At 45.4% G+C, this 12404-nt stretch overlaps 1 protein-coding gene across 9 annotated transcripts in view; it reads left to right on the forward strand.

Annotated features, from left to right (window-relative positions):
* Cadps (calcium-dependent secretion activator 1) overlaps nt 1-12404 on the forward strand; it is a 450894-nt gene that overhangs the window by 51813 nt on the left and 386677 nt on the right. For all 9 annotated transcript variants that reach the window (XM_065428684.2, XM_065428681.2, XM_065428685.2 and 6 more), the window contains exons 4-5: nt 1188-1268; nt 1336-1505. In XM_065428684.2, the coding sequence (XP_065284756.1) occupies nt 1188-1268; nt 1336-1505 (251 nt within the window). The remainder of the gene's footprint in view (nt 1-1187; nt 1269-1335; nt 1506-12404) is intronic.

The raw sequence follows: 12404 nt of genomic DNA on the forward strand, positions 1-12404 counted from the left end.
GTCAGGTGACGTTTGTTTCAGCCTGTCTTTATCAGCTTTAGAAACAAATGTTTTTTTCCTGCATGCACCTTTGTTTCAATGCATGTGAGCAAAGCCATCAAATAGTTGCGCTTTGCATGACTTGTTCATGGCAGTAATATGTAATATTTATAACAGTGCATTATTTAAGTGGTTTATCGCGCGGGAAAGGCATTTTTGTTGTCGCATGGCAACGCTCTTCAAGAAGTCTCTTCAGTTATTTTTGGTTTGCGAGAAATTATAACAATTTGTTATTATTGTTAACTTCCAAGAACACTTGTGCAGATGCATCTTTTCTTTGAATTAAACGCGCTGGCGTGAGGATTAAAATATGTGGCGTGTAGATTAAATTATTTGGCACTGGGATTGAATGTATGGCATGTAGATTAAATCGACAGGCGCTTGGACTGAAATAGCTGGCGCTTGGATTAATTTGAATGGGAAAACCTGTAGTTCTCCTAATACTACTCGTAGTCATGGATGTTGGGCGAGAGATCATAGGCTGCACACAACTATCACAAACTCCTACCAAGTGCGTATGTGCATGTACTCATGCACATGCACAAAGCTTCGAATTGAATTTGCAGAGCAGCCTAAACTGACAGCATTTACAGTCAAGGTCACACAAGTGATATCTGCACTTCACAAGGCGATGGGTGAGCGTGAACCTGTGGCCTTGACAGTATTTGTAACATCTCAGTAAACCACAGCTTAAACCACAGTAAACCACAGTATAAAGTCAAATTCTCTAAGATTCCTTGTGGTGCTTTGTACTGCCAAAAATTTTTTTTTTTCGGCCTGCCTATTTTCTTTGTTAATTTTGCGACCCCATTCATCTCATCAGAAATGTTAAGTCACCAACTGTGTTTACTTTCTACACATGAGCTGAAACAGGGCAGACAATTGGCTGGAGCAGAGTTCTCGCTTTGCCTAGCCCAGAGTGGCATTGAAGTCTAGCCTAGACAAGTCCCACGTGATGCACAGCGTGCTGCCACTTCACTGCTTTGCATCGCCCTCTTCCCTTGTTGCGAAACAAAGTTGCTGCCGCATTATAACCGATGTTTCCGCTTTTGTGACTGCACCATAAGATGCATGGGGGTTCTAAACAGGGGTCACGTCCAACTATCCCGACAGCACGTTTTACAAAGTAGTTTGCACAAACATTGCAGTTGGACTCGGCAGACGAGCAGGCTGCTGCCATCCGGAGGGAACTGGATGGTCGTGTGCAGAAAGTGAACGAGATGGAAAAGGTATGTTGGGCTGCAGCGTAGTATTGTGCAGTGCAGCAGACAAGGCGTGGTGCATTTGTGGGTGCAGAACCGGAAGCTGATGCCCAAATTTGTGCTCAAGGAAATGGAGAGCCTGCATGTCGAGGAGCTGCGGTCATCCATCAACCAACTCATGCTCAACCTGGAGAGCCTGCCTGTATCAAAAGGAAGTGCTGAAAGCAAGTACGGCCTCCAGAAGCTGAAGCGCTACAACCACAGGTGTGACCTTGTTCACATTTCTCGAGAATTGCTTTTACACTATCTCATGTTTGCTTTACATAAATGACAGAAACAAACTGTGGGCACAGATTTTCTTCTCTGTCAAGCACATTTGACACCATAGACAGTGGAATCGACTAAATAATGGTAATTATTCATTGTGAGGTGCCATTATTCCTTGGAAAATCTGCAGGCTGAAAATTTTCACTTTTTAGAGGAAGGTAGTGCCTGACATGTGCACTGTCCACCACCTCAATCAAGGTTGCAGCGGGCCACCAGTGAATTGTGCTTGCATGCTGGCAAGTTTGGATTATCTGCTCAGGGCCAGTTTCAAAATAAAAATAACCAAACTGTTTTGCCAGCATATTGGGGCCAGCAGGGACCAAGACAGAAATAATGGCAGTCAAACTGATGGTATTTGGGATAAACTGGGAGAATTTGGGATAAAAGTTAATGGAGAATACCTTAGTAACTTGCGATTTGCTGACGATATTGTCTTGCTTAGTAACTCAGGGGACCGATTGCGATGCATGCTCACTGACCTGGAGACGCAAAACAGAAGAGTTGGTCTAAAAATTAATCTGCAGAAAACTAAAGTAATGTTCAGCAGTCTCGGAAGAGAACAGCAGTTTACAATAGGTAGCAAGGCACTGGAAGGGGTAAGGGAATACATCTACTTAGGGCAGGTAGTGACGACGGATCCGGATCATGAGACGGAAATAATCGGAAGAATAAGAATGGGCTGGGGTGCATTTGGCAGGCATTCTCAGATCATAAGCAGCAGGTTGCCATTATCGCTCAAAAGAAAAGTGTATAATAGCTGTGTCTTACCAGTGCTCACCTATGGGGCAGAAACCTGGAGGCTTACGAAAAGGGTTCTACTTAAATTGAGGACAATACAACAAGCTATGGAAAGAAGAATGATGGGTGTAACGTTAAAGGATAAGAAAAGAACAGATTGGGTGAGAGAACAAACGCGAGTTAATGACATCTTAGTTGAAATCAAGAAAAAGAAATGGGCATGGGCAGGACATGCAATGAGGAGGGAAGATAACTGATGGTCATTAAGGGTTACGGACTGGATTCCAAGGGAAGGTAAGCGTAGCAGGGTGCGGCAGAAATTTAGGTGGGCGGATGAGATTAAGAAGTTTGCAGGGACGACGTGGCCACAATTAGTACATGACCGGAGTTGTTGGAGAAGTATGGGAGAGGCCTGCAGTGGGCGTAAACAGGCTGATGCTGCTGCTGATGATGATGATGATGAAACTGACGGTATCATGATAGAGCAACAACACCAGTTTGAAAATTCACCCGCTGTGTTATGGTGCACCACTGATTGCCAAGTTCTTCTCCCTGTTATGCAAATATAAACTCTATACCAATGCCAAAAAGGGTAAACGAAGATTGATGAAGCCATGATAGAACACATTTGTTTCATAGAGTGCAATGGCGGGGCATCATAGGTGCACTCGTCTTCAAGCTGAAGCCAATTTGACCAAGTACTGTTGAACCACATTTTTAATATTTATATACACACACATTATATATGTGGATAAATTGAATTATTACTTATATCTAAGAGGCGGTGAATCACCAAGAGAAATTGCATCTGTTTTCATCTTTATATAGCCAACTTGCTCGGACATTGAATCATTGAATAAATATATCAAGCTCCGCAATCGGTTTCCGAAAGTCAGCTTGGCTTCAATACAGTGGTGTTGAGGTCGGGGCACACGAAGCGAGAAACTGATGTCAGAGCAATGAACTTTGCCCAGCAGTGAATGCTTGACCCTCGGCATTCAAAAATTCACCCAGCCAACTTCGCTGCCGGAAGCAGTGAGCGCACCTCACGTGCTTGCCAGGCATTGTGACAAGCGATCTCCTTCAGACTTCCGGTGGCTAGTTGAGAGCTGCTTCAAGTCTGTTTTTATTTTTTCCCTAATGCTACCAGTGGAACGACTGTCGCGCAGCTGACTACCTTCACCGATCTTCATAGCCTAACACTTTTATCTATGAGTGTTCTTTTTGTATGATGCATTATATGCATGACTGCGTCCTGTTTGTCATGTTCATTAGGTGTTTTATATCACATGTGCTTTCAGGTGGCTTTTTTGTTTCTTTCTTGTTTGGGTTCTTCTTTTCTCAAGGCCCAACCAGACGTACGCGTTCCAATGCATCCGCACACGCCGCGCTGACTCGACGTCGCGCCGCGCCTGACGGAGGAGGAGGGCGCGCACCCAAACGATCCACAAGTTGCCACGCATAGCCACGCGTCTCGTCGCGGCGGCGCAGTGTTGCTAGCTTGCCATGTTCAAGGCAATCTAGCCTTCGCTTAACGGCCACGTTAAGCAATGTGTTACATATTGCAAGAAAACACAATCATTTTAGCTTAAAATTTGTTTTTATATTTCAGAAACATATTTTACGACTCCTTGTGGATCATTCAGCTCAACTGCGACCTAATATGAGTATTGTGAGCCTGACGAAACCTGCAGCAGCATCGGCATAGCATCACTCATGTGCTACGCGCCTCGTGTGTTGTATGGTGTATCAGACCTCGAACTGCGCTGCAAGCTCTCGACCTTTGTGCTAACTGTTGAATCATGAGACCTTTGTCCAGAAAAAAGAAAGTGTTGCTGTCATGAAAATGATGACGTTGCTGCTAAGGCTGAAGAGAAGGCAACGTTGGTACCAGCAGTACCGATGGTTGGCGATGGCGACGTTGCACTTCGGCGATCAAAGTTTCATTGTTAATGCAGCTGTCACGGCTGAAGATTTCCACACCTGCCATGAAGAACGTCGATCTCAACGCGCACAGCCAACAAGGAGGTGCTGAAGCAGCTTGCCCGGGCTTGCCTGAACGTCACGCGAAGAGTCGTTCCGGAAGTGACGTTGGCTCACCGTGGTCATGTGAGGTGCGTCATGCTACTGACATGAGCGGCAGCTTCCGGCGCGGGCGCAAAAATCCTAGCGGTTGTAGGTTTCCACGCCGGCGCGCGCTGACCCGCGAAACAGCCTCCGCGCCTGACGCCGTACGCGCCCAGGCGTGCTCCGGCACGTGTGGGCGCATTGGAACGCGTACGTCTGGTTGAGCCTTCAGATTCTTCTTGGTTATAGTATATTGTACCCAAATATTGCATTTGTGATGAAGTACTTAATTCTTTTGTTTAGCGAAGCCAAAAACTTTGCAATAATACACTAGTGATTATATAATGTATTTATATTCTTTGTTTGCAAATACTACCATATGTAGTTGCCCTTCCTGTTATAATCCCATGTGGTATTGACAGTATGTGAAGTAAATAAATAAATAAATAAATAAATAAATAAATAAATAAATAAATAAATAAATAAATATCTTCTGGTACAAACAAATGACATGTATCTCAAGACTAGCAAGGCAATACAACATATATAAAGCAATATGCTTAGTGTATTTACTCGAATCTGACGCGCACCTTTTTTCTGATAAAACGGGTCCAAAAGTATCGTGCGCGTTAGAATCGAGTACGACCCTAAATCCTCATTAACATATCGCCATTGGCATTAGAAAAACGGCCGCTTCGTACACGCTTCTAGCCTAGCTGCCCTAGCTTCCTCCATGTGCATACCTTCATGTACGTGTAACCAATGCCTTCTTTAAAAGATGCCTGCTGCGTGAGCTGAGAAGCTGGTTCCGGCCCCTCTCCTCTTTCCTGCTCTCCAACAGGGTTGGCTGCGAGCGTTAGTTGCGATGGCTGCTCCAAACTTGAATCACACTCCCCTGCCTCTGAGATTTTAGCGGTAGCTGTAGCGATCCCAGAGGCAGGACCCACGGTCTCTCGTCAAGCCATTGGTTGAGTGCGCGCTAGCCTAGTAATCGTCACTTCCTTCACAATAGGATGTAGGGTCGGCAGTGAGCGCCATCTCTCCGTGACTACCCTGAGCTGCAGGAACCTCTGCTCCAATGGGAAAACTAGCAACGCGGCAGGCATCTAGTAATGGGGGCGAGGACTTACGGAGTTGCCATCTGTCGGAAGCGCCTTCCTTGTGTAGTATGAGGGATCACGCGGCCATACATTTGGCTTACGGCGCTTAATAAAAACACCACGCGGCAGCCCTACTGCACGTTTCTGTAAGTACTCTTGAAACGAGGGAACTTTATTACTGTCAAAATAATAATCTTGGGCACACTGAAAGCACAGAATCACTTACAGATGCTAACTCTTTACCGAATACGTGCAGTCAAAGCCACTGCGCGTGGTCGCCGCGATGGAGTCTTCTGAACCGGCTTCTTGCGGGAAAGGTCGGCAATCGCTGAGTGCAAACTATGTGAAATATGTTCTTATAGTGGGCGGTCTGTATAATGAAATGGCACATAACAGAATGAAGCCTCATTGCATGCAGCGATCGCACGGGTTCGCGGCGACCAACTGCACATCTGCATGCATGTCCGCGCACAATGTTTCGCTTTCAGTGAAAGCGTTTTCACACCATACTGTGAGCTTTAGGCCGCAGCATATGAGCATTTGACAGTCCAAAGGCAACCATTGCTGCATGGACGTTATGAGAGCTGTTCAAAGACAATTTTGTTCTAACAAGGGACATAGACTCCGACGGCGACTGGGAAGTGTCATCGCGACAATTCAGTATTTTTTTTTCTTCTAAATTCTTGGACGTTTCAATATTATTTTTAAGGTTGCGTCGCACTGTATGCAGTCAGTGGGCAATTTCGTGCTGCTCCTTTTTCGTAAGCTAGTGCATTAATTCATGACACAAACCTCCTTCTGTATACTTGTGTAAGCATGTATATCTACTTATTATAAAGGGACATTAAAGTGAAAAATGATTTCTTCTGCATCAGTAAATTACCGTTCTACAACACCAAAAACACCACTCTTAAAACGATAAGACGTTTGGTAAGCCAGAAAAAGCGCAAGAACGAAATACGGGTGGCGACGCCTACTTAAGTTCCCGCACCTGGGGACTGTGACGTCTTGGATTTTGATGGCATCTTCTAGGGCCTACTAATTATATATAGCGTTACAGATTGACTACATCGTGTTCTAAAGGAACCAAATATGAAACATGGCTAGTTTCGGGAACCTTTATTCAGCCAACGCGGCCCTACTGCGAAAACATATATTGGAATACCTGACGTCATGCTGACGTATCGGTGCTGGGGTTTCGGCGCGAAATTCAAATACTGATACTTGGACCTTCATTTTCTCATCTAATAATCAAACTATTCTTTTGAAATGAGTGCCTGCAGGGTTCTCAAGCAATGCTTCATTGGTCTAAACTGATTTATTGTTTCGCTTTAGTGTCCCTTTAAAGAAATAAACTGAAACTGAACTGAAAACGGACCATATGCCATGCCTTTATTTAATGTGTTCCTTACCACTCCCTTTCCATTCCAGTGAACTTGCCAGTGTCTAGCATCAACAAGTTCATAGACCAAACCATTGTGACATTAGCCAGGCAGGGAGTGCGGGCGAACGTCTCAGTGCGCGTTTTCTGCTACTCACTGAACATCGCAGTCCCGGCGTAATAGCAGAAATATTCCTCGCGTCTGTGCTTACTGCATACCAGAGTTGTAGCCGATGGCTGTTTGCCAGTTCTAAGTTTCACGAGCCAAGCTTCATGCAGCTCCTTGTCCTGCAGCTATGTGTGAATAAGGCTGACACCGGGCTGCGTTGCGTACGTCGGGCAGTGCAGGCAGTGCGATCAGTAGCCTACCATGCTGCATGCCTCCAAAGGCTACCGCTACCTATTATAGTGCTTTTAAATATTGTCAAGCAGACACCCAAGGTGGGAAAGCCTTACTACTTAATCACAACCACAGCGCAGGTGGGACTTTAACCTTTCATTTTCAGCTTGCTTCGGCGCTTCCGAAGCAGCCGACATAGCCGCTATGTCCACGTAATCCCTCATGCCACGTCACGCCGATGGTGGCGGCAGTTTTTCCAGTGGTGGAGCTCGTCCCCAAAAGGAGGCATTGGTGTAACCAGGTGCTGGTGTAACCTAATTTACTGCCTGTCTTCCTGTTTTCTGCGTTTATTCAATCAGCATGGAAGCGCCAACTGCAAAGACACGTAGAGTCCACCATGATGCCGCACTTAAAAGGAAAGTTATGATGTGCGCAAAGGCGGACGGAAATTGGGCTGCATCACGGGCATTCGGAGTTCCCGAAACTTGCGTGCGGGACTTGTGCAAACAGAAGGAGAATATTTTTGCCAGCAAAGCAACAGGGAAGGGTTTCAGTGGACCAAAGCAGGGCCGCTTTGCCGAAATAGAAAAACTGCTCGCACAATATTTGCAAGAGCAGTGAGCAGCACAGTGGCCTGTGACAACCGATCTGCTCAAAGTACGGGCGATGCAGTTAGCCCCTACAGAAGGGGCTAATGCCTAGTGACTTCAAAGCGAGCAGGCGCTGGCCATCAAACTTAATGAAAAAAAAAAAAAAGGCTTTTCTCTTCGAAGGCGGACAGGGATAGGCCAAAATTGCCTGAGGAATGTGAAGAGAAACTGCAGGTTCTGGACACACAACTTCTCATCAACTTGGCACGTTCATATGATACAGAAACTTCGAAAAAGGTGGTGAAGTCCATGCTCTCGAATGGCTAAGGTTGAATCAGCCAGTAGGGATTATCACTGCCAGCATGTGGACCAGCTGAAGCATTGAAAGACCTACGAGCCTCAGTGTTCACCGGGTAGCCCAGCGATCAAGATGGAGCTCAGTGCACAAACACCGTCAGAAGATGTGAGAACATCAGACAACTCAATTCCACAACACAGTGCAGCTGTTGGCGCTGAGCCTACCATCGTATTGCCAGTGGAAGATCTTGTTCGTACAGCAAGCAGAGGATCATCGGCCCACTAGGCCCATCGGCCTAGTGAGCTACAAGTTTCCAACAAAAGTCAGCTGCATAGGTCTGCGAGAGCCGTCTAACTATGGATCATTATGCACCTTAAGGTGAAGAAAGACTGCTGTATCGGTATGAGCAACCTACAGCTCGTGATGAGCCATTCTGCCCATCTAAGTGGCGTCACTTCTGCTTTGATGGCGCATGCTCAAGTAACGAAGTTACAACCCGAAAGGTGCTTTAAAAAAAAAAAAACACCATCCATGCACTTTGTACAGTGGTAAAGCAGCGAGGCTGAAATCTGCAGCCCCAGTGTTTATGTTGACATCGACGTTGTTGCTGCTCTACCTCACGGGCCCGAACTGCTGGATCCTTGACTCAACGTTGCTGCTGGTGATCTCACTCGCGACATTGGGAGCGTAACGTTGCCGCTATAGCTCTGCTTCACGAACTATCTCGGTTGCATGAGCTGCCAGATCGACCCAACATTGCCGCTTGCACTCCGCATCGCGGGCCTGATCTTCTGCTGAGGCATGGGCGCGACGCCTACAAGATCTCTCCCACTCTTGCTCTCAGAGCTGTTACTCGTAGGCCAGCTGTTCGTCGGGAGAATGATGCGTGGCTATCCCATTGAAAGTCGAAGAGAAACTGCTGTGCGTGTGCTCTGCTGCGAGAGAAAAATGAAGTGACTATTGGCGTAGCCAGTGGTGCACCACACCTTCCACCAGAGGGTTTCTGTGATTGGACCATGACTGGTTCGCTTAAGCATATACAGCTTCACTGTAACAATCCTCAGCGCCAACCGCGCAAATACGCTAGTGCCACTGCTCGCACGTATGTCATTGTTGCCTTCTTCCACAGCTGGCTCTGTTGTGCAGAAAACAATAATCATCAGCAATGGCTCGAACATCTTCGTCTTCCACAGCTTTCTCCATTGCCACTTAACATTCCAGCGTAGAATTTCACTTTTCTGTCGTTGTAATGGGGATGCCACGTTTACGACGGTATGAGCATCGCTTAAGGGGGTATGAGCTTAAGGGGATTTCTGTGGTTGGACCATGAGCATTTTGCTTAGGCATAGACAGCTTCGCTGTAAAATGAATGCTTTCAAAAAACATGATTCAGTCGTTGTTAGCTTGTCTAACACTGCCATCCCATCCAGGGAGGGAGGTGAGGGACGCAGGGTTCTTGGAAATGCAATTTAACGGCATCGCACAACTGTTGTGAGTGCTTGAAGCTCCATAACTCGTATCAGGAACTCTTCTCACATCTTGAACTATTTCCATGTTAGAAAAGAGGACTGCACCAACGTTCAGCATCAAGACACACTAGGCACCTCTGGCTTTGGCGGACACCACTCCAGCCTATTGAGGCCACTGATTGGAGGTCATTGTAGCGTGTTTATTTTGGCTGAAGGACTGTGGTTGTTTGGTGAAGTGACCCATGTTGTCAGTGACTGTGGTGCACATCCTGACAACTTGCTGCATCAGGTCCTCAATGTCAGACATCTGCATGCCAGACCGAAGTTTTGATGCCACCTGTTCCCTCACATCTATCATGCCAAAAAGAGCAGCGGTACAACAGAAAACCAAAGATGGAAGCAAGTTTTCTGGTCAACTAAATACAACACAGTCTGCCGTGCATGGTCTACGGATGGGATACAAAAATGCGCTGGGTGCTAGAATGTTGGTACAGCTTGCAGTTTCCTGTCTGTAGCATGAAGCAGGACAGATAACATATATGAATAACATAGCGTGCTGTATTCATAGAGGCAGTAGCTAGTCATGCTTGTTCTCTAGCTTTCTCTCCTTGCTTCCTATATCATATCATGATGGAAATAAAGATATTATTATTATTATTATTATTATTATTATTATTATTATTATTATTATTATTATTATACCATCAGATGCTGCACAGCCGGCCACACAGCAACAGCCTCAGGAACAAGTAGTAAGGAGCTACAGTTCCCAGAGCCTGTACATGCCACTGGTCCTGTGCAAGTTATGGATCTGCACCAACTAGCTCGATCACTACAGTGCTTGCTAAGCCCCCGGAAGCACGCAGGAGTGCCACTTATACGTGCAGACACCAGCAACAAGCATGCGTTGACAGAAATGAGGATAGCGCCGAGCGCATGGGGTGTTGACGAGGTGGCGCCTTGCAAAGTACAGTCGCCAAGTGATTTTCAAAGCTGGGTCATTTGGACCTGCTTGATTGTTCAGATGCATATCTGCAGCAGTGCCACCCACTCCATGGCAACCATTTTTAGGCTAGTGTTAGGTGAATATTTCTTGAATTAGCTTCGTCAGTATTTCTGTTTGTGGTGCAGGTTATTCTAACGGTGGATATAGAGGAGTGTGCCTTTTACAGTGAGAGTGGCAATGTGGACTTGATGGTTGTTGATCTTGAAACAAGGGAGTTTTAGTGGGGACAGGGAACAAGGACACAAGAAGACATAAAAGAAGACACACATATAGCGCTACATGCACACATTCTTTTGTGCCTTCTTGTGTCCTTATTCCCTGTCCACACTACAGTTCTCTCTTTACAGCGTTCCGACAGAACAAATGCTGTGAATTATTTGAATAAACAGTCCTTTGCTAGGAAATCTATCAACACTACACCATGCTGGCCCAAAAAAAACTGAGCATGACCTCATCTGTGAAGGGTTGGGTGAATACTTTCTTTGGAGTCTGTGATCCTGGATGCTTCCATTGCATTGATCAGACTTTAGTTTCCAAATTTTAGTGATCAACCAAGCTTTCATCTTGTCGGATCAGTCTGTTGAAAATGTCCTCCTAGTTTTTATCCCTATCTTCGAAAGAGCCTGGGAACATTAAACTCGTTCCTGTTCCTTGAAAGGTGCAAGCAGCTGGGGAACCCAGCGAGTGGATACCTTACGCATATGAAGCTGGTCTGCAAGGATTTTTTCCGCCGTCTACACACTAATTTTTGGTTAGGTTGCGAGTGGTTACATGGTGATTTTCCAAAATGGCAACCTCTGCTTGCTGAATGGTGTGTTGATCCATAGGGAAGTGAGATTGCCCTGCAGTGGGAGCCATTTTATTTATTATTTATTTATTTATTTATTTCAGAATACTGCAGGCCATTGCTTGGCCCAAGCAGGAATGAATTTACATTGTTACTTAACCAAGAGAATAAAATTTATACAATATTAGCAACACACGTATAACAAAAGAATAAACCAAAAAGTTATTTGACCAAAATCGTGAAATCGTGAATTCAAAAGTGGTCAACTTGCGTTTCCACAAGTTCAACCACTTTTGAATTCACGATGCCAGTTCTTCACTCCATCATCCCCATAAACCTCTTTCATCTCCTCCCTTGGTGTGTAGCCTTTCGAATAAAAGAACTTGATACCTGCTTTGTATTCCACTGGGTCCCACCTTACACCACTTCAACACCTGTAAGAGAAGTACCCTTATTATTTCAGTTGCTAATTTGCATGTGACCTATACAGGCCCATATCATCATACATGCACAATTATACATGCACAATTGCAGCATCCTGTGACAAGTAAAGGGGAAATTCTGAATAAACGCCAGCTTTACTGCATAATAATTTTATTTTCAATCACCATAATTAAGAAATTGATTCATAAATTATGTGCATCACTGGCGTCTGGCTTGATGCAAGTGCATACGTGACCCCTGCATGCACCTTCTACCACAGTGCAGTTGTTTATTCACAGGGCTTGCCATATGCAAAGCATCTTGTATTTTGCTGTGAAGCATATTGATAGTGGCAAGGGTGAATCTGGTGTAGGGCATAGGGCACATGGCAACAATAAACGGAAGGATTTATTTTACAGTCAAGCACTGTTTTTCAGATGAGTTGATCCATTGTAGCCAATGAAAACAAGCTAGTATTACAGACAGTTCTAATTATCGTCCAATCATTTGTGCTGTTGCACGCATGCTGCAACAGCACACAGAGTTTATCAGAGTACTCTGTTGTGCTAGTTGGTGCATAGCTTACGGAGGAGTTCGTTGAAGCTTTCTTTTGATAATGTGCCTTTATTATTTGGGT

Source organism: Dermacentor albipictus, chromosome 6, assembly GCF_038994185.2.
Source record: "Dermacentor albipictus isolate Rhodes 1998 colony chromosome 6, USDA_Dalb.pri_finalv2, whole genome shotgun sequence".
NCBI classification, from domain to species: domain Eukaryota; kingdom Metazoa; phylum Arthropoda; class Arachnida; order Ixodida; family Ixodidae; genus Dermacentor; species Dermacentor albipictus.